General features: G+C 49.0%; 1 protein-coding gene across 7 annotated transcripts in view; it reads left to right on the top strand.

The window, feature by feature from the left end:
* Positions 1-14,621, top strand: part of gripap1 (GRIP1 associated protein 1) — a 49,224-nt gene extending 34,603 nt beyond the window's left edge. For all 7 annotated transcript variants that reach the window (XM_078950042.1, XM_078950041.1, XM_023957064.2 and 4 more), the window contains 5 exons: positions 3,148-3,278; positions 9,670-9,786; positions 10,230-10,323; positions 10,928-11,100; positions 12,485-14,621. In XM_078950042.1, coding sequence (XP_078806168.1) covers positions 3,148-3,278; positions 9,670-9,786; positions 10,230-10,323; positions 10,928-11,100; positions 12,485-12,571 — 602 coding nt within the window. In that variant the 3' untranslated portion in view covers positions 12,572-14,621. The remainder of the gene's footprint in view (positions 1-3,147; positions 3,279-9,669; positions 9,787-10,229; positions 10,324-10,927; positions 11,101-12,484) is intronic.
* Positions 14,622-23,266: the final 8,645 nt, after the last annotated feature.

Genomic DNA, 23,266 nt, shown 5'->3' with positions numbered 1-23,266 from the left:
CCCTGTACTCCTGCTCATCCCCCCCTGATACACAGCCCACAATGGCACTGTCATCTGAGAACTTCTGCAGATGACAGTGGTGGGAGTCGTAGGTGAAGTCTGATGTGTACAGGGTAAACAGGAATGGGGAGAGCACAGTCCCTTGAGGTGCCCCCGTGCTACAGGCCACCACATCAGACACACAGTCACGCAGCCTCACAAACTGTGGCCTGTCTGTGAGGTAGTTGATGGTCCAAGCAACCAGATGTTGGTCCACACCTGCAACCTCCAGCTTCCTCCTCAGCAGTGATGGCTGAATTGTGTTGAAAGCACTGGAGAAATCAAAAAACATGACTCTCACAGTGCTCCCAGGGGCCTCCAGGTGAGACAGGGCCCGATGCTGCAGGTAGATGATGGCGTCATCCACCCCGATGCCTGGTCGATATGCAAACTGCAGCGGGTCCAGTGCTGAGCTCACCTGAGTGCGGAGATGGCTGAGGATGATCCTCTCCATAGCCTTCATCAGGTGGGAAGTCAAGGCGACAGGTCTGAAGTGGTTCGGTTCCGTAGGACGAGGTACCTTTGGAACCGGAACCAGGCAGAAAGTCCTCCAGAGGACTGGTACCTTCTCCAGTCTGAGGCTCATATTAAATATGAACAGCATCACCACACAGAGCTGGTCTGCACACTCCCTGAGGAGCCTGGAGGTGATGCTGTCAGGGCCTGTTGCCTTCCTGGCCTTTGTTCTCCTTAACTCCATCCTAACCTGATTCAGGGTGAGGCAGAGGGGGGTTGGAGGATGGGTGGGCGGTGGCTGGTCTGGTGCTGTGAGTCGTTGGGGGGGTCCCTTAGCTTCTGTTGGAAGAAGGGGAGAGTGGACTGTTTGGTGCTGAGGTGGTAACAGCTGCAGCTGGGAGGAGAAGCCTGAGCTGGAAAGGTGTGAAGAGGGGGCCGAGTGGGTGGAGACTGGGGGCTGGGCAGAATCAAATCTGTTAAAGAACAGGTTCAGTTCATTTGCCCAGGCTTGGTCACCTGTGACCTGGCGACCATTTCCAGCCTCAGCATGTCCTGAGATGTGTTTTAGACCCCTCCACACATCACGGATGTTGTTCTGTTCCAGGCGCTGCTCCAGCTTCTTCCTGTAGCAGTCCTTGCACTTCCTGATCTTATATTTCAGGTCCCTCTGTACTCTGCGTAGCTCCTCCTTGTCCCCAGAGAGAAAAGCCCTCTTCTTCTCATTTAGGAGGGTCTTCAGCTCAGGAGTGACCCAGGGCTTGTTGTTGGAAAAACACTGCACTGATTTTGTTTGCACTGTGTTTTCCACACAAAAATTCACATAGTCCGTGATGCAGTCAGTAAGACTGTCAATGCCCCCCCCCCGTGTGGACTGCAGAGAACGTCCCAGTCTGTGGTGCTAAAACAGTCCCTTAGTCGCTCTGTTACCTCCTCAGTCCAGATCTTCACCGTTTTAATCTGTGGTTTCTGCTGTTTCACCACTGGAGTGTACGCAGAGGACAGATGGACCAGGCTGTGATCAGAGCGTCCTAAAGGGGGGAGGGGGGCAGAAGCATATGCATTCTTGATGTTAGCATAGAAAAGGTCCAGAGTTTTTCTGTCCCTCGTATGACAGTTCACATACTGGGTGAAGTTGGACAGGGTGGCGGAGAGGGGGGTGCATGCATGGTTAAAGCCCCCAGAAATCAGGATCAGGGCCTGCGGGTGTTGTGTCTGCAGCTGGGACACGGTGCTGTGCACGCGCTCACAAGCGACAGCAGCGTCAGCCGACGGAGGGACGTAAACAGTCCCCACCAGCACATGGGAGAACTCCCGTGGAAGGTAGTACGGCCGAACGCTGACTGCCACCAGTTCAATGTCCTTGCTGCAGTGCTGTTCTTTCACAGTGATGTGGTTCGGGTTACACCACCTGTCATTCACGAACACCGCCAGACCACCGCCTTTCTTCTTTCCGCTCTGCGCCGCACTCCGGTCTGCCCGCACCAGCGTGAATCCAGTAACTGAGACCACGGAGTTTGTCATGTCCTGGTGGAGCCACGTCTCGGTGAAACACAGCAGGCTGCTCTCACGGTACACCCGCTGCAGACGCATGAGCGCTGTTAACTCGTCCAGCTTGTTAGAGAGCGCGCAGACGTTTCCCATAGCAACGGATGGTAAACATGGCTTGTACCTCCGTCTTCTCTCCCGGCGTTTAACTCCAGCTCTGCAGCCTCGTCGTTTCCTCCGTATTTCAGCTGGAACATCTGGCTTTCCAGCGAGGAGAATCTCAACTCGTCCAAGAGCTAACAGCTGATCTCGAGTGTAAACAATGGAGCTGCATCCTAACGGATCCCCCGAGGCCGGTTCAAAAAGTTGAGAAAAAATAAAAAAGCAAAAGTAATGATGTTCCTGTCCTTTGTCGCAGAACTTTGTAATAGTTGTTGAAAAATACAAAAAACACAAATAAGTTGGAGGAAAATATTAAAAAACTCAAAGTAAGGAACACAAAAAGGTAGAGCTGCACAGATAAGCTGCCACACACGCGGCGCCATGGTATAGTACTCCACATAGATTACAAAAAGCCTGAAATGCACTAAAAATCCTTTTGTGACATAATAATTAAATAAATTATAAATACAAAGAAAACAGTCCACTTTTTGTGAAATAGAAACGACTTTACTGTCATTCATTCATGTTCTAAACCCGTTTTGTCCCTTTTGGGGTCATGGGGCTGCTGGAGCCTATCCTGACCGCTCGTGGGCGACTTTATTGTCATTGTTACAGAAAAGGCAAAGTGTAACACAGATCTAAAAGGAAGAGAATTTTTAATTAACTTTTAAAAGCAGATGGAAATTCAACTGATAAAATCTCTCTGCACCGTTTCCGACCTTTATATTTTTTTGTTTTTTTGCTCTGAGATCACATCAACAGTTGTGTTCATTCTACTCTCAAAGAGCGAGAAAGCGCTGATCAGCCAGAGGGAGGAGGTGGTGGGGCTTTATATGTGAACCTGTTAGTTTATCTTTTACGTGTTAAAAATTACGATATCTATTTTGAATCTAAATTATGCATTTTAAAGGTTTTGCTAGGATTTTACAGCGATTTTACAGCGATAGCCACAGTACATTTAGTATTAACCTATTTTGCTAATAGAACCAATGGTTCTGCCTCCAGGTCTCGAAGAACTGGTTCTGTCGGAGATCAGCAGTCCCAGTCGGACCCAGCAGACCGGAGACTCGTCCTCTGTGTCGTCCTTCTCCTACAAGGATATGATGAAGGAAACCCAATCCTCCAGCCAGAACAAGGTAAGAGAGCTTCAGGCTGCAAGTCCTGACATTGTATTTGGGTCTTCATGACCGCCATCCCTGAATCTGTTCAGAACCTGGGCTCTATGTCATGTAGTTCACCCAGATCATCAAGCAGCCCAAACATTTTTAAAGCTCTGAAGAAACACAAAAGATAATTTTGTGAGATTATGCAGACAGCAGCTCGCTCTGACCCGCCTTATACCTGCCTCTGACCCACCTTATACCTGCCTCTGACCCACCTTATACCTGCCTCTGACCCGCCTTGTACCTGCCTCTGACCCACCTTATACCTGCCTCTGACCCACCTTATACCTGCCTCTGACCCACCTTATACCTGCCTCTGACCCGCCTTGTACCTGCCTCTGACCCACCTTATACCTGCCTCTGACCCACCTTATACCTGCCTCTGACCCGCCTTGTACCTGCCTCTGACCCGCCTTGTACCTGCCTCTGACCCACCTTATACCTGCCTCTGACCCACCTTATACCTGCCTCTGACCCGCCTTGTACCTGCCTCTGACCCACCTTATACCTGCCTCTGACCCACCTTATACCTGCCTCTGACCCGCCTTGTACCTGCCTCTGACCCGCCTTGTACCTGCCTCTGACCCGCCTTGTACCTGCCTCTGACCCGCCTTATACCTGCCTCTGACCCGCCTTGTACCTGCCTCTGACCCACCTTATACCTGCCTCTGACACGCCACTGACCCGCTTTGTTCCTGCCTCTGACCCGCCTTATACCTGCCTCTGACCCGCCTTATACCTGCCTCTGACCCGCTTTGTTCCTGCCTCTGACCCGCCTTATACCTGCCTCTGACCCGCCTTATACCTGCCTCTGACCCGCCTTATACCCGCCACTGACCCGCTTTGTTCCTGCCTCTGACCCGCCTTATACCTGCCTCTGACCCGCTTTATACCTGCCTCTGACCCGCCTTATACCTGCCTCTGACCCGCTTTGTTCCTGCCTCTGACCCGCCTTATACCTGCCTCTGACCCGCCTTATACCTGCCTCTGACCCGCCTTATACCCGCCACTGACCCGCTTTGTTCCTGCCTCTGACCCGCCTTATACCTGCCTCTGACCCGCTTTGTTCCTGCCTCTGACCCGCCTTATACCTGCCTCTGACCCACCTTATACCCGCCACTGACCCGCTTTGTTCCTGCCTCTGACCCGCCTTATACCTGCCTCTGACCCGCTTTATACCTGCCTCTGACCCGCCTTATACCTGCCTTTGACCCGCCACTGACCCGCTTTGTTCCTGCCTCTGACCCGCCTTATACCTGCCTCTGACCCGCCTTATACCTGCCTCTGACCCGCCTTATACCTGCCTCTGACCCGCCACTGACCCGCTTTGTTCCTGCCTCTGACCCGCCTTGTACCTGCCTCTGACCCACCTTATACCTGCCTCTGACCCGCCACTGACCCGCTTTGTTCCTGCCTCTGACCCGCCTTATACCTGCCTCTGACCCGCCTTATACCTGCCTCTGACCCGCCTAATACCTGCCTCTGACCCGCCTTGTACCTGCCACTGACCCGCTTTGTTCCTGCCTCTGACCAGCCTTATACCTACCTCTGACCCGCCTTATACCTGCCTCTGACCCGCCTAATACCTGCCTCTGACCCGCCTTGTACCTGCCACTGACCCGCTTTGTTCCTGCCTCTGACCCGCCTTATACCTGCCTCTGACCCGCCACTGACCCGCTTTGTTCCTGCCTCTGACCCGCCTTGTACCTGCCTCTGACCCACCTTATACCTGCCTCTGACCCACCTTATACCTGCCTCTGACCCGCCTTGTACCTGCCTCTGACCCACCTTATACCTGCCTCTGACCCACCTTATACCTGCCTCTGACACGCCACTGACCCGCTTTGTTCCTGCCTCTGACCCGCCTTATACCTGCCTCTGACCCGCCTTATACCTGCCTCTGACCCGCTTTGTTCCTGCCTCTGACCCGCCTTATACCTGCCTCTGACCCGCCTTATACCTGCCTCTGACCCGCCTTATACCCGCCACTGACCCGCTTTGTTCCTGCCTCTGACCCGCCTTATACCTGCCTCTGACCCGCTTTATACCTGCCTCTGACCCGCCTTATACCTGCCTCTGACCCGCTTTGTTCCTGCCTCTGACCCGCCTTATACCTGCCTCTGACCCGCCTTATACCTGCCTCTGACCCGCCTTATACCCGCCACTGACCCGCTTTGTTCCTGCCTCTGACCCGCCTTATACCTGCCTCTGACCCGCCTTATACCTGCCTCTGACCCGCTTTGTTCCTGCCTCTGACCCGCCTTATACCTGCCTCTGACCCACCTTATACTCGCCACTGACCCGCTTTGTTCCTGCCTCTGACCCGCCTTATACCTGCCTCTGACCCGCTTTATACCTGCCTCTGACCCGCCTTATACCTGCCTCTGACCCGCCACTGACCCGCTTTGTTCCTGCCTCTGACCCGCCTTATACCTGCCTCTGACCCGCCTTATACCTGCCTCTGACCCGCCTTATACCTGCCTCTGACCCGCCACTGACCCGCTTTGTTCCTGCCTCTGACCCGCCTTGTACCTGCCTCTGACCCACCTTATACCTGCCTCTGACCCGCCACTGACCCGCTTTGTTCCTGCCTCTGACCCGCCTTATACCTGCCTCTGACCCGCCTTATACCTGCCTCTGACCCGCCTAATACCTGCCTCTGACCCGCCTTGTACCTGCCACTGACCCGCTTAGTTCCTGCCTCTGACCAGCCTTATACCTACCTCTGACCCGCCTTATACCTGCCTCTGACCCGCCTAATACCTGCCTCTGACCCGCCTTGTACCTGCCACTGACCCGCTTTGTTCCTGCCTCTGACCCGCCTTATACCTGCCTCTGACCCGCCACTGACCCGCTTTGTTCCTGCCTCTGACCCGCCTTGTACCTGCCTCTGACCCACCTTATACCTGCCTCTGACCCACCTTATACCTGCCTCTGACCCGCCTTGTACCTGCCTCTGACCCACCTTATACCTGCCTCTGACCCACCTTATACCTGCCTCTGACCCGCCACTGACCCGCTTTGTTCCTGCCTCTGACCCGCCTTATACCTGCCTCTGACCCGCCTTATACCTGCCTCTGACCCGCCTTATACCTGCCTCTGACCCGCCACTGACCCGCTTTGTTCCTGCCTCTGACCCGCCTTATACCTGCCTCTGACCCGCCTTATACCTGCCTCTGACCCGCCACTGACCCGCTTTGTTCCTGCCTCTGACCCGCCTTGTACCTGCCTCTGACCCACCTTATACCTGCCTCTGACCCGCCACTGACCCGCTTTGTTCCTGCCTCTGACCCGCCTTATACCTGCCTCTGACCCGCCTAATACCTGCCTCTGACCCACCTTGTACCTGCCACTGACCCGCTTTGTTCCTGCCTCTGACCAGCCTTATACCTACCTCTGACCCGCCTTATACCTGCCTCTGACCCGCCTATGCCTGCCTCTGACCCGCCTTGTACCTGCCACTGACCCGCTTTGTTCCTGCCTCTGACCAGCCTTGTACCTGCCTCTGACCCGCCTTATACCTGCCTCTGACCCACCTTATACCTGCCTCTGACCCGCCTTATACCTGCCTCTGACCCACCTTATACCTGCCTCTGACCCACCTTATACCTGCCTCTGACCCACCTTATACCTGCCTCTGACCCGCCTTATACCTGCCTCTGACCCGCCTTATACCTGCCTCTGACCCGCCTTATACCTGCCTCTGACCCACCTTATACCTGCCTCTGACCCACCTAATACCTGCCTCTGACCCACCTTATACCTGCCTCTGACCCGCCTTGTACCTGCCTCTGACCCACCTTATACCTGCCTCTGACCCACCTTATACCTGCCTCTGACCCACCTTATACCTGCCTCTGACCCGCCTTGTACCTGCCTCTGACCCGCCTTGTACCTGCCTCTGACCCACCTTATACCTGCCTCTGACCCACCTTATACCTGCCTCTGACCCACCTTATACCTGCCTCTGACCCGCCTTGTACCTGCCTCTGACCCACCTTGTACCTGCCTCTGACCCACCTTATACCTGCCTCTGACCCGCCTTATACCTGCCTCTGACCCACCTTATACCCGCCACTGACCCACCTTATACCTGCCTCTGACCCGCCTTATACCTGCCTCTGACCCGCCTTATACCTGCGTCTGACCCGCCACTGACCCGCTTTGTTCCTGCCTCTGACCCGCCTTGTACCTGCCTCTGACCCACCTTATACCTGCCTCTGACCCGCCACTGACCCGCTTTGTTCCTGCCTCTGACCAGCCTTATACCTACCTCTGACCCGCCTTATACCTGCCTCTGACCCGCCTAATACCTGCCTCTGACCCGCCTTGTACCTGCCACTGACCCGCTTTGTTCCTGCCTCTGACCCGCCTTATACCTGCCTCTGACCCGCCACTGACCCGCTTTGTTCCTGCCTCTGACCCGCCTTGTACCTGCCTCTGACCCACCTTATACCTGCCTCTGACCCACCTTATACCTGCCTCTGACCCGCCTTGTACCTGCCTCTGACCCGCCTTATACCTGCCTCTGACCCGCCTTATACCTGCCTCTGACCCGCCACTGACCCGCTTTGTTCCTGCCTCTGACCCGCCTTATACCTGCCTCTGACCCGCCTTATACCTGCCTCTGACCCGCCACTGACCCGCTTTGTTCCTGCCTCTGACCCGCCTTGTACCTGCCTCTGACCCACCTTATACCTGCCTCTGACCCGCCACTGACCCGCTTTGTTCCTGCCTCTGACCCGCCTTATACCTGCCTCTGACCCGCCTAATACCTGCCTCTGACCCGCCTTGTACCTGCCACTGACCCGCTTTGTTCCTGCCTCTGACCAGCCTTGTACCTGCCTCTGACCCGCCTTATACCTGCCTCTGACCCACCTTATACCTGCCTCTGACCCGCCTTATACCTGCCTCTGACCCACCTTATACCTGCCTCTGACCCACCTTATACCTGCCTCTGACCCACCTTATACCTGCCTCTGACCCGCCACTGACCCGCCTTGTACCTGCCTCTGACCAGCCTTATACCTACCTCTGACCCGCCTTATACCTGCCTCTGACCCGCCTAATACCTGCCTCTGACCCGCCTTGTACCTGCCACTGACCCGCTTTGTTCCTGCCTCTGACCAGCCTTATACCTGCCTCTGACCCGCCTTATACCTGCCTCTGACCCACCTTATACCTGCCTCTGACCCGCCTTATACCTGCCTCTGACCCACCTTATACCTGCCTCTGACCCACCTAATACCTGCCTCTGACCCACCTTATACCTGCCTCTGACCCGCCTTGTACCTGCCTCTGACCCACCTTATACCTGCCTCTGACCCACCTTATACCTGCCTCTGACCCGCCTTGTACCTGCCTCTGACCCACCTTATACCTGCCTCTGACCCACCTTATACCTGCCTCTGACCCGCCACCGACCCGCTTTGTTCCTGCCTCTGACCCGCCTTGTTCCTGCCTCTGACCCGCCTTGTACCTGCCTCTGACGTCCTGCACAGAGCTTCTCGTGCGTTAAAAGACCAGGAAGTGTCTGAACCTGACTGTGATGAAGAGCTGCTTGTAGTGTCTGCAGGTTGAGCATGAGCTCTGCACTGACAGCTCAACGCTGAAGGGAGAGGCTGCCTGGCAGAAATCGATGTTCAGCTGCTTCATTTTTAAAGTGATGCTGAGAGTTTAGCCTGTTTGACAGGCCTGAGCTCAGTGTTGGATCAGCTGACAGGCTGACGCTCTAGGAGAAATCCAAGCTTTACCTCTGTGTGCTGATCCATGTGTGTGTTAGGGCTGATAGATGTGGCCTCAAAATAAAATTCAATTTTTTTTCTTCCTCTCTTTTACCTTTTTCAACAAAAATGACAAATGACATATTTAACAAAAACTCTTATTTTAGCATTTCCTTTGAGTCCTGAAAAGTGCAACCAACCAAACAGGAGCTGTAGAAATGCTTTCAATGAAATGGATGAGGTGTTGTGTGAGCTGCATCCTGTAGGGGGCAGCACTTTTCCTTCTCTACAGAGTTCCTCTGTTGAAAAAACGTGTTGTTCTCCCACCTTTGGTAGCAACAGTCTTCAAAGAGATTTCAGACAGTTTGTGTCTTCATACTTGAAAACTGAACCAGTTCCAAAGAACTGAAGAAGCTCTGCTAATTCCCATTTGAATGTCTGCTGAGAAACCAGCGGGCTGACTTTGCTCCAAACAACATAAGCTCAAGAGAGCAGGATGCTCTCAAAAATTCAAATTGATCAATAGAGTTGATATATCGCCCAGGCCTTGTGTGTGCTCATGTGTCTCTGAATGTCCCGTGTGTTTTGTGTGTTCGTGTTGGTTCTTCCTCTCTGACCCGTTCTGTCTGCGGTTCTGTCAGTCCGGAGGTGGCAGTCCTCAGTCCCAGCGTCCCGCAGAACTCTCTGATGACGAGGTGGGCGAGCTGTTCCAGCGGCTCGCTGAGGTGCAGCAGGAGAAGTGGATGCTGGAGGAGAAGGTGAGTCTGTCCTTCTGTTACCGTGACAACCAAGTACTCCCTATGTTGCCCTCATCTGTTCGTCTACCCCTCAGCCCTGAGCTGAAAGAGGGTCAAAGGTTAAAGTACAGCAACAAGATTTTGGACTATTATGACTTCCAGATGTGCTCTGAAGGTTCCTGCATGAAGACATAAATCTTCAGGTTATCACAGGTGACCCTGGTTGGCTCATAAGATCATGACTAAATGATTTATGACAGTAAAGTGAAGAACACCGCTTTTATGTTTCTCATTATCCACTAAAAGTGTTTAAAATGTATTTTGGGTCCTTAGAAATTCAAATCCTCGAGCTTCTGTTAAAAGGTCAAATATGTGGAAATGTTGGCAAAGCTAAAATAAATTCTGGGCTCCAAAGGTCAGAACTGAGTAGATGACAAAGCTGGATCTCTGCTCCGCCCCATCAGGTGAAACACCTGGAGGTGAGCTGCTCCTCTATGGCGGAGGATATCTGCAGGAAGAGCGCCATCATCGAGACATATGTGATGGACAGCCGCAGAGGTGAGGCCTTTATCCTGTGAAGGTCTGAGCCCTCCAGGGCTGACTCTGCATCTCCTCAGCAGGAGTCAGGAGGTTGGGGAGTCCTGTGCATGTGGCTCCTTTTATATCTGGTTGAATGCTATGTCATCCAATCCATTGATTTCCTGTTTCTTTTTCTTCATTATAAAATCTTCCACCATGTTTTCGCAGCTTTACTCTGTCTACAATTTTTCTGCTGTTTCAACCATTCAAGTATTAAAATGTTCAGCTCTTTCAGCTTTTTCCAGCTATGACTTTTGGTCCTTGAACTTTATAAGATATTCCAGGATTTTTGCCTCCATTGAAAAACACGGGAATCCCTGGTGCAGAAGCTCGCTGGTTCAAGCTCTGGCTCTGGCTTTTTGTTATTGCGCTGTTGTTACTTTATTTATGCTCAACTTTGACCTTCATTTATTGTTAATTATTACCCTTTAAGTGTCAATTCCATTCGACCTGCATTTTCTTTTGGATGCAGCTCCTCCCTCCTGGTTTGGTTCTTCTCTCCCGTCAGCGGTGGTGATGCTGAAACCCTGAAAGGGATCACAGGAAACAGTTTTTGTCACTGACTCCTCCTTCATCTCCTCAGACGTGTCCAGCAGTGCAGTGGGAGGACATGGAGGCTCTCAGGGAGACAGAGGAGGTCTGGGTTCGGTCCTCAGAGATCTGGTGAAACCGGGAGATGAGAATCTGAGAGAGATGAACAAGAAACTGCAGAACATGCTGGAGGAGCAGCTGACCAAGAACATGCACCTGCAGAAGGTCACAGCACACACACACGTGCACACACCTGTGCTCATGCACGCACTGTTCAGTTTTCTACATTTAAAACAGTTCAAACTCTCTGAAATGTGGAATCCCTCCTAACTATGTTTGTTCAGCTGTTTTTACTAAATGTGACTGATTGACCTAAAGTTTTTGGATATTTGCTAACGTGAAGTAGAGGACAGATCATCAGACGTTCATCCAGTTTTGAGCTAAAAGGCAAAACAAAAGTTAGTTTTTAATGAAGACTTGAATGAAGGAACTTCATCTGAAAGTGACTCTTAATGTTATTTGTTTGTTTGTTTGTGAGGAAGTGGGGGACGGGTTGGATCTTTGCTTCCTTCAGTCTTCTGTTCCAAAGGCGAGCTGTTTCCATGACGACTAGCAGCAGGGCTGCTGCTCCTTGTGAGGAAATGTAGAAAGAATGTTTTAAAGTTTTACCTGAGGAGGAACCACGATCGATGGGTTGTTCTGGAGGAGAGTTATTGTTGTTTTCTGGGGAAGAGTGAGGAGAAACCTGATTGATCTCCTGATGGAGGAGAGAAGAGGGAGGTTAGCTGTAAAGACGGAGCTGTGGTTCATGAAAATGGATGTCAACTTTGTGGAAAATGTTTACCTTGATGTGAAGAGGAGGGGACCCTGGACAGAGCTGTGGGGGACACCTGAAGGGACGAATGAGGCCTGGGATCCGAGCTTAGAGGAGGATAAACTGAGAACCATCATAGAAATACAAATGAACCACTGTTCATGGGGGGGAGGGGGGGAGTCCAAATCTGACTGAGGAGAGAAAAAGGGATCAAATGAAAATGAGGAGATTCAACCCAGACTGTTGGAAGGGGGGGTCGAGCTGACGGGGAGAAATGTTTGGTTTCAGAGGTCTGCAGATATTGGAGTCTTGGCAAAATAGAGGAGGAGGTTTGGATGCAGAGGGAGGTGTGGGGACAGAGCAGGCGGAGGACTGTCATGTGATCTGAGTAAAGACATTTTTAGTCAATTTGACAGCAAACTGGCAGCAAAGCTTGATGTAGGTCAGAGCTGCTGACAGCTGCTGTGTGTGAGGCTGTCCTCCTGGAGGGGCCTGGACTATGACCTGAGGAGGTTCTGCACCTTTCTCACCATCCGGATCCATCTGGGGGGTGGGAGTCATGGAGCCAGGCTTATGTTGGTCGTCATGCCAACCGCAGAGGACTATTGTCAGCTGCAGAGAGCATCTTTTAAATGCTTCCTTTATGTTTTAAGGTCACAGAGAGCAAAAACATCAAGCAACGTCAAAGATCAAAACAAACTGATGAAACATTCTAAAAGAAGGTTACAACTGTATCTACACAGACACACACACTCACACACTGATGCTGTGATTGTGTTTTGTCCCCCTCTTTAGGACCTGGAGCTCTTGTCCCAGGAGTTAGTCAGACTCAGTAAGGGCAGCGGTCCTGGAGGCAGCGGCAGCACAGCCGGCTCTGGATGAGACTATCTCCTGGATCCATTTCATCTTGTTTTTCTATCTAAGCACTCCCACTCCCTGCATTCATCTGCTGTTGTGGGGTCAGTCTACTACCTGAAGCTGATCTGCTTTCACTGCTTCAGTCTAACATTTGGATGTGACAAACTGACTCCGACTCAAAGATGTGAAACATCTCGGTGTCGCTCTGTGGAGAGGATTCTGGAGGTGCAGGGGCAGGATGTCTCTCATTCATGTGATGATGTTGAATGTACTGTACGTAGACTGCACCGTTCTAGGATCTAGAAACTTCTCATGACTGACTTAACTCCTCGCTTTGTCTTAAAATGTTGTCTGTTGGACCTGGCTATGTCCTGAAGTGTGTTGCCTGTGTTCTTTCTGCAGCAGATTCTCAGGGTGTGTCCATGACCCAGATTGGCACTTGGCGCGTAGACCTGAACTCTTGCGCCTGTCACTGCATTAAACAGAAAACACTATTGCATGGTTACTATGGAAACGGTTAACTTACCATGTGACCAAAACTAGAGATTATTGTTAGAAGTGAAATTCTTTTCCATGTTGACCTGCTGTGTGTTTTAGTGCTTCACAGATGTTGACTGAATGGGTTTTAAAGGCAGGACTAACCTCTGCTGACGGGACGGCTGTGATCAAACTGACCCGATGCTCGGGTACCTGCTTACAGTCAGCGGCTTCATTGGGCCTCCGGTGTTTTCAGGTTTCCTCCATGCTGCCACAGCTGTGGCTCTGACATGCCCAAATCAGAAAAGAAAAAACCCTCTCAAGAGCAACGTTTTAAGGGAAACACAATGATGCAGGACTGGAACTGGATGATCCGGTTCTGTTAGCAGTCACGGCAGCTTCCTCTCACCACTGTGGTCCAGAGGATTCCACAGAACCGGATGTCTAGAACGTGTGTTCCCTAAAGGAGAGGACAGAGGTACAACTCATGTAGTATGGGATGTCACAGAGCCAGTCGAGGGAATCCAGCCCAGTCCTGCTGCCTTGGGCTTCACCTGAGCTGTGGCTGCTGTCATCCAGACAGGTTTGGGCTCTGCAGCTCCACCTCTGACTTAGTTCCTAAAAACCCTTTTACAGGCCCACGGGATCTGCTGGTGTAAGCCTGTACCCGTCCCGCCGCAGTTCTGAGTCATGAACATGCGGAACAGAGATGAGCTTCAGTCATGTTGATGATCTCCAGATGTGTGTTGGGGTTTCTCACATGTTTAGTGCTAAAGATGAACATTGTTGTCCGTGTGTGTCGGGCCATGTCTATATCCCGGAATCCACCGGTCTTCCATGATGTCTGCGTCTAACTTCAGCGAGGCTCAGACCGTCATCCGGCTCCAGACGGCCTCCTCCGTGTTTGCGCATCAGGATTGTGGAAGCTCCTGAAAGTCTGTGTCTTACATGACGCATGTCTGCAGTCTTCCTGTCCTTCAGACATTTTCCCATCCTGCTGAGAGAAGCAGCTGACCTGATACAGAACGGCTTCATAAACCTGTCAATCATCTGGCTTACAGTCAAGCAGCTCAGTGCTGGGCTCTGTCTAAACCTTGGGTTTCAGGAACTCTAAATGCACTACTTGATGTATTTGAACACTTTCAATGTTCTGGAGAGAGACGGCAAAGAGGATAAGCAGCTTTCAGCTGCAGAGCTTCAGCTCCACTCCAGCTCTACTTCCTGCGTGAAGAAGCTGAACTGACCCGTGACCATCCTTCTGCCTGCTCTGCCTTTGTTCACGGACCTCTCTGTGGTCTCAGACTTGGACGCCTTGGACTTAATGCCTGTAACAGCCGTGTTTGGAGTTTGCACCCCCTGCTTTGTTTTTCTGTTTATGGACCAATCCGCTGTTCAGAAAAAAAATATTTTACACAAAATGTTTTATTTAAAAACTCTGACCTCTGCAGTGGTGAGGAGCTGTCTCTGTTTTATTGTTCATGTCTGTACATGCTGTGAGATGACTTGTAAATGTGCAAAGAATCCCTCCTATATTTATGTCTGACAAAATGACGCTAATTATTGGAACTGAAAAATATAAAGTGCTGTCTAAGACTGATTTCTCTGCTCTGTTTCTCATCTGATCTAAAAATCTTTTCAAATTTCAAATCTTCCACTGGACATGTCCTATAAAACTGCAGGAGTTACTGCCCCCCAGTGGTGGAGTGAGAGATAGCAGACCATCACACCGTCAGTGATGACCTGTGAAATCCTAACACGTGCACATACGTCTCTCATGCACGATGCTGCCCCTAAAGGTCACCCTCCCCCCCCTTTGAGGCCTTCTACAGTTTCACTAAAAGTTGCAGTTAAAGTCTTCAGTCTGGCTGAATTCACCTCAACACTGAGATTGGAACTTGGTAAAGTGCTAAACAGCATCAATGCTGACCCAGCAGAAACATCACTTTAATGCTGTTTGATCTCCTCTCTGCTTTTGATTCGGGGACCATGAAGACCTTTATTGACGGGCTGGAAAAGTGGGTGGGGTTTATCCGGTGGAGTCCACAGAAATACGCAGACGACTCAGCTTTTTGTAGCTCTGTCACCAAAATCCAAGCATCAAATTAGAAACGTTGTCATGATTTACAGCCGAGTTTAAGCCTTAAATTACAGCTACAACTACAGTAACTTTTTAACTCATCATCCTGATGGACAGTTATTTGATTTGTTACATTAAATTGGGGGTTTTTATCCAAATGGGTAATGGTGAGACATGAAAATATGCTTTGCTGTCTTGAGGTAACACTATGAAGTAGAGGCTTAACATGTCAAATGGAGACCCAGACGTTTCTTCTTCAGACCTTCATCTTCTTCAGGCCTTCATCTTCTTCAGGCCTTCATCTTCTTCAGGCCTTCATCTCCTTCAGACCTTCATCTTCTTCAGGCCTTCATCTTCTTCAGACCTTCATCTTCTTCAGGCCTTCATCTTCTTCAGGCCTTCATCTTCTTCAGGCCTTCATCTCCTTCAGACCTTCATCTTCTTCAGGCCTTCATCTTCTTCAGGCCTTCATCTCCTTCAGGCCGTCATCTTCTTCAGGCCGTCATCTTCTTCAGGCCTTCATCTTCTTCAGACCTTCATCTTCTTCAGGCCGTCATCTTCTTCAGGCCTTCATCTTCTTCAGGCCTTCATCTCCTTCAGACCTTCATCTTCTTCAGGCCTTCATCTTCTTCAGACCTTCATCTTCTTCAGACCTTCATCTTCTTCAGGCCTTCATCTTCTTCAGGCCTTCATCTTCTTCAGACCTTCATCTTCTTCAGGCCTTCATCTGGACGAACCACAGCACAGAGACGGCCTTGTTAAAAATTGTTAATGATCTCAGGTGTGCCTTGGATTCAGGTCAGATCTCAGTACTAGTTCTGTTAGATCTAAGTGCAGCTTTTGATACTGTTGATCACCTGATCCTTGTAAACAGACTTAAAAGTCTTGGCCTTTCAGGGACTGTTCTCAAGTGGTTCGAGTCGTATCTCATGGAGAGAAGCTTTATGGTAAGCATGGACACATATTTTTCTGGGGTCCATGAAATTAATTGTGGTGTGCCTCAAGGTTCCATCCTGGGCCCCTTGCTTTTTAACATTTACATGCTTCCTTTGGGGAATGTCATCAGGAGCCACAACATCAGTTTTCATAGCTATGCTGATGATACCCAGCTGTACATAGCTATGTCTCCTGATGACACAAGACCAATAGAAGCACTTTTTAACTGTATTTTAGATGTAAAATTATGGATGGCAAATAATTTTCTGCAGCTCAACCAGGAAAAAACTGAAATTTTAGTTATTGGTCCTGAAGCCAAGAGGGAGAAACAGTTTCTGAAGCTACAGGAACTTTCCTTAAGTCATTCGGAAGCAGTCAGAAACCTGGGTGTTATTTTTGACTCTAAGCTAACTTTTATCCCCCATATAAAACAGGTGGTTAAAACTGGTTTTTATCATCTCAAAAATCTGGCTAGAGTCCGCCCACTACTCTCTCTTGCTAATATGGAGATGCTAATGCATGCTTTTATCATGAGTAAAATTGATTACTGTAACGCCCTGCTTGCTGGTCTTCCAAAAACAAATATTAGGAACCTTCAGCTTCTCCAGAATTCTGCTGCACGAGTTCTTACAAAGACCAGGAGGCGGGCTCACATCACCCCAATTTTAAAATCCCTGCATTGGCTCCCCATGTGCTTCAGGATTGATTTTAAGATACTTTTAACAGTTTTTAAATGTCTTAACGGTCTTGTGCCTTCTTATTTATCAGATCTTTTAGTAAGATATGAACCCTCGCGGACCCTGAGATCCTCTGGCACTGGTCTGTTAACCATTCCAACTGTAAAAACTAAAACCTATGGAGAAGCTGCATTTCAGCACTATGGCCCCCGCTTATGGAACAGTCTGCCAGAGGGCCTGAGAGCCGCAGAGGGCATTGATACTTTTAAGAAAAGGCTCAAGACCCATCTTTTTAACCTGGCTTTTAGCTAATTTTTATTTATTATTTATTTATTTTACTACTTTTATTTATTTATTGTTATTTATCTATATGTATTTTCTATTTTTATTTTATTTCTTTATCCATTTTATCTTGTTTTATGAACTTGAACCTGATTTTTAACGTGTTATTTTAATTTACCTTATTTCAATGTTTTATCGTTTTTTTCAATATGTTTACTTTTTGATTCTCAATTTTTATTCATTTTTATTTCCGGTGCTTCCTCAGCTGGAACCCCTCCCTCTGGGACGGCTGCTGTTCAGCCACTGCGGCTCTGGGTGGGGACCTGCATCACCGCTTAGCTGTGGTGGAGCGGTCCCCGCCTGTGATGTTGCATTTGGCTGTCTATGCGGCTGTTCACAGGGGGGGAGGTTCCAATTATTAGCGTTTCCCGCATCATGTTTTTGTGCTCAGCATATGTTTTACAGCCTATTTTTCATTGTCATTTTCCATCAGTTAGAGAGTGGGAGGTGTGAAAGGCGTGGGGGGCTAGGTACGGGGAGGGGGGCCCTATTATTTATTTATTTATTTATTAATGCTTGCTTGTTTTTATATTTTGTTGTTTTAATGTAAAGCACTTTGTGTTATATTTTTATATGAAAAGTGCTTTATAAATAAAGTTTGATTTGATTTGATTTGATTTGATCTCCTTCAGGCCTTCATCTTCTTCAGGCCTTCATCTTCTTCAGGCCTTCATCTCCTTCAGGCCGTCATCTTCTTCAGGCCGTCATCTTCTTCAGGCCTTCATCTTCTTCAGGCCTTCATCTTCTTCAGGCCTTCATCTTCTTCAGGCCTTCATCTCCTTCAGACCTTCATCTTCTTCAGGCCTTCATCTCCTTCAGACCTTCATCTTCTTCAGGCCGTCATCTTCTTCAGACCTTCATCTTCTTCAGGCCTTCATCTTCTTCAGGCCGTCATCTTCTTCAGGCCTTCATCTCCTTCAGACCTTCATCTTCATCTTCTTCAGGCCGTCATCTTCTTCAGACCTTCATCTTCTTCAGGCCTTCATCTTCTTCAGGCCTTCATCTTCTTCAGGCCTTCATCTTCTTCAGACCTTCATCTTCTTCAGGCCTTCATCTTCTTCAGGCCTTCATCTTCTTCAGGCCTTCATCTTTTTCAGGCCTTCATCTTCTTCAGGCCTTCATCTTCTTCAGACCTTCATCTTCTTCAGGCCGTCATCTTCTTCAGACCTTCATCTTCTTCAGACCTTCATCTTCTTCAGGCCTTCATCTCCTTCAGGCCTTCATCTTCTTCAGGCCGTCATCTCCTTCAGACCTTCATCTTCTTCAGACCTTCATCTTCTTCAGGCCTTCATCTCCTTCAGGCCTTCATCTTCTTCAGACCTTCATCTTCTTCAGACCTTCATCTTCTTCAGACCTTCATCTTCTTCAGACCTTCATCTCCTTCAGGCCTTCATCTTCTTCAGGCCTTCATCTCCTGGAGTAAGGGCCTCTTCTTCTTTCACGTAATGTCAGTTACAGTTTGGATTTTGTAGCTAGTTTATGAAGCAATCATGTAAGGTGGGGAGTTACTAGAACTTGTCATGGTGATGAACCCATCAGCTTGAGATGTGCATTCAAATCACATAACCTGAGGTCAAAAGAAGAAGTCTGGGACGCTTGCAGATGTAAAATGAAGGCGGCGGTAACTGCTGGGTGAAAGTAGCAAAGATGAAGAGGAGCTGCGCTCTTCATTCCCTATTGTTGTTGGTCGATTGTGACTCAGTTGTGAGCTTTTGTGTTGCAAACATGAGTACGGCATGTGGGCATGTTCCCTGCTAATTCTTCCAGATGTTTCTGGTGGTAAAATTCAACTTCAAGCCACAGCAACTGCATGGATCTCAGTGGCTCCATGTCCTGAAGACAGACGTGTGAAGGTGGACGACAGATGCAGTTGTGGTTTGGTGATAGAAAACACTCTCTGAACATGGTGGTCATACGTCTGGAGCATGGCTCAGTCTACGTCCTGAAACTACAAGAGTTTCCATTTTCTTGGAGAAAGTTTGCTTTGCTTGCTCTCATCACAGTGGACCCCCCCCCCCCCCCCCCCCGCCCGCCCCCTTAGTCCTGTTTTTCAGGATGAAGGTGACACTGAGGTGTGATGAGGCTTTGCTTCAGGGGTGGGGGTTCTCAGGGGGGACATGCTTCCCTCTCACCCCTAATTAGCCGTTGGTCACTTCCTGTCCCACAGAGAGAGGGAGATTAGAGAGGTGACTGCTTTCTGCTGACAGGGCCGTCTTAACGAGATAGGGTCTGATTGGCTGGGGCTCTGGGTTAATTAAAGGACAGAACAGAGGATTTCTCCCACGCATACTTTTAATTACAGGAAACCTCGGGGGGGGGGGGGGGGGGGTGCTTTTCTCCAACTTTGAGTCAGTGCTGCAACTTTTACTCTTTGAGCGAAACAATAAAGCGGGGAAAATGTTCACGCTGACCTTTCAGACGGAGACGCTGAATGGCTGCTTTGACCGGTTTGATGGTTTACGATGGGCAGTCACATTGGTGCAACAGACTCTGAGGAAGAAGATGGGGAGAACATTTCTGACCAGGACCTCCTCTGAATACATTGTTTTAAAATGAAAGTTGTTCAAATATTCAGATGCCCAGTCTGACGCAAACGCTGACGCCCAACCAGGCAGAAGACCCAACGTTTGAATCCTGACGACAGGCGATCAAATCAAGCTGCTTCCTTTAAAACTCTGAAAAAAATGTTTACTGTAAGAAGAAAGAAATGTGTTTTGAACAGAAATACAAACAACACAAAGCTTTTGTGTTCTTCAAAGGAACTTTGGTTTATTGTGATATGTATGCATGCGCTTCAGATTATCATCACTGCTTATGAACCAACATGTAGTCCAGGAACTTGTGTAAGTTAGTTTTGGGGGGGCCTCATGTAATGCCAGCTCCCACATATGACAGGCTGATTATTGTCACAGGCTGTGGGGCATTTGGAGCCCTAAAAAAAGCAAAAACCAAAAAACCTACCAAAGTCACATAACTAGGTGAGACAGACACGACGGTCACAAGATCCGTGGAGGTTGAACGAAACGCCCAGATGTGGTCAGAGCTGAACCCAGGAGAGAAGTGGTCCGAGGACGGATCCCTGCTGAACACCAGGGGACAGGAACTGGACTCCTGCCAGGATAGTTTTACACTTTTATCGTTTGTTTCAATCCAGAGTTCTGCTGCAAATAAAAAGTAGAATTTGGTGATTTACAGAAACAAAAATGGTTCAAAGAGATTTGGAATTCTCCAGAGACCAGATGTTTCCAGGATTCCCATGAAAACCTGAGTTTCCCAGCGAGGATTTTATGACCTGTTTATTTATGACCTTCTCTCCTTCTGAAACATCCATGGATGAGTTGTCGCCATATATTTCTGGTAGAGCTTCAGCGTTTAGAAGATCCTCACCTGGTTCAGTCTGCAAAGACAAAAATGAACAGAGACCATCAAAAATGTTTGTTGCTGTTAATCAAACATTCAGATCTTTGTATGCAGCAATATTTGACAAGATGAGCAGATATACAACGGCGTATACTTGTATGTAAATCTATTTGAATCTGTCCGAGTTCAGCTGTAGTTGTTATGAGCTTTCATAACGTTGATTTAGACATATATTTTAGTTAAATTTGGTCTGTTTATGAAAGTGGGAAATCCTTCGATTCTTCATTACAGAAAATAGGTCACCAAATCTTTCCAGATCTTGGTCCAGCAAAGAAGAACCTGAAGGACTCCAGGCCCGTCAGGAAGGAGTGCAGCTCCTCTGCCTGAAGCTGTCCCCTGTCTGTCCCCTGGGAGACTGGACGTGCACCAAACTTTGTGCTCTCTGGTAAACCTGAGCACGTTCCGTCACCACATTTATAGCACAAGTATAAAAGACAATCAGACAATTACTCTGCTAGATAAAAAAAGCAGATTGTATGTCATCTCCAAACACCTCTGGTTTAAAACCAGAAGCTTCAGACGGTCTGGAGGAGCTGCGGCTCCACGGAAAGCTGCGTGAGGAGGTGCTCCCAGGAGGGAAAATAGAATCTGAAGGGCAGGAGGAGATGGAAAGAAGATACAGATGAGGTGAAATAAAAGAAGGAAACAGGAAAGAGGAGGAAGACGAGTGAAAGGTGAGGAGGACAGGTTCATTTGGTTCTTGCTCATCCATGTGATCAGATGATAACTCTGCCTTGTTTCATCTACTGTGTCTAACATTAGTGACTGTGTTTGTGTTAACTTCACATGTTGAGAAAACAAGAAGAGCAGTCAGCAGAAACCCTCAGCTGCTCCTGAGCAAAAGGCTTTTTAAAAGACCTGTTTAAGGGAACCAAGCTTCTTCTAATCCAACAGTCCAGGATGAGTCTGGCACCTTTCTCATAGTTTGACTTTCATGAAGGGGGAATTTTGGAGCTCTGGTGTGGCGTCATGGAGATCCCCGCGTCTGCTGAAGGGGAAGGCGTGGAGGTTGCAGGAGGAAGTCGAGTTCCAGACTTTAAAAGATTAAAGAGTTCTCTGCTGCAGCGGGCTAAAAATAGTGCATGAGTTCACGTGTAACACGTGTGGTTGGATCTGTTTACATGGCACAGCGGCGAGGCCCGTCGGGCCGGAAAGACTTCCTCATCTAACGGAAACGTGAAGACGTCATGGGGGGTGACGGGGAATTATACGAGTGTCTGACACTCAGGTGGTCCGGCGTTCCACAATCACCGTAGATCAGGACCGCTGCTGTCCAGGAAAAAAAAACCCCAAAAGAAACCAACGTAGCACCTGATGCTTTCTGGGAATCCACAACAAGAGGACAGTGAACGCATCACACAGGAAAACACAACAAGGGGATTTGGTAAATCCATCCATCCATCCGTTGTTGCTTACCTCAGGTGCCTTTGTCATGCCAGAAACAGCCCCCCCCCCCCCCCCCCCCCCCACCCACCCACACACACACACACACTTGTTTTAATTGTTTTTGGATAGCGTGGCGTCAGACACCCTTTCTAAATATTCTAAATATTCTCTCTTAAACTTAAGCAAAGAGTAATTTGATTCCAGAACAAAGCAATAAAAACCAATTCAAACATTCTGCCGCCTGTGGTAGTCTTCAGTTGTGAAACTGTATCACGATGTGTTTGTAGTTTCTTTGAACAACGATGCTAAGAACGGAAGATAACATGATGATGATGATGTTGCTGAAATAAACACAGAGACTCAGAGAAAATCAGATATTAACATTGCAATCAACCAAAGCATGTGCAAACACTGCCATGGTGTCCTGTCCTCGCACTGCATGCTGGGAAGGTTGCATGGTGTGTGTGGGTGAGTGAGACCCAGAGTTTGAACGTTTTCTTTCTAGTGGAAGTTTGAGCGATTTAGTGGTTTGTGTGCTGTTCAGTCTGCAGTGACGTCACTGATCATGTGCCGGGTTTGAGAGATCTCTTAGGGTCTGTTACTTGCTCTTATGCTTCTTGGATGAACAGTGGCGTTGTAGCGTTCTATGAAGAGTTAGTGAGTGATGTCACAAAAGGGGGCGGAGTTCTTCCTGCATTGGGATTTACAGAGCAAAGGTGGGTGAAGGTTGTGCACAGAACAGTAAGTCAAAGAAAAACCTTCAGACTCTCTGCTTCACTCGCCCAAACTCTACCTTTCAGCATCAAGTGTAAAGAAAGAAAGAGTGAGTTTTAAAAAACAAATCCCATCTGATCCTCTCATTGATCAGAAACAGTCAGATCCCTCACAAAAGACTTCTTCCACAGGCGTCTGCAGCATCCTAACGGACTGTATTCCTGTTAGTGCAGCCAGCTCAGTAATGGGCATCTTTCAGGCAGACAGCATTTCTCAGTTTGGACCTCATAGTAACAGAAGTCTGTGAAACGAGGTTCCTGCCCGAGGTTCCTCGAACAGCCAAACACATTCCAGACGACGGTACCGTTTCTCCACTGCAGAGCAGGGGCCTCATTTATAAACGTTGCGTACGCACAAAAGAAGGCGTACGCCACTCTCTACGCAATAGTTGATATTTATAAAAAGCAAACTTGACGGGAAAATGTGCGGTCCTTCACGCAAGCTCTGACCCAGGCGTACGCACAAAAACGGGTGAAATGAGAAACGGCGACACCGTCGGCAGATGGAAGAAACACGTGAAAGTGAAAATGACAATACTGCCTCTCAGAAATAACATGAAGACTTCACAAAGAAAGTCTTACAAATAACAGCCTACACGAACACCCGTTTGATCGATCAGCAGTGAAACAA

This window comes from Oryzias latipes, chromosome 7, assembly GCF_053564925.1.
Source record: "Oryzias latipes strain Hd-rR chromosome 7, Olatipes_Hd-rR_3.1".
NCBI lineage: Eukaryota > Metazoa > Chordata > Actinopteri > Beloniformes > Adrianichthyidae > Oryzias > Oryzias latipes.
This window is presented reverse-complemented; position numbering and strand designations above follow the sequence as displayed.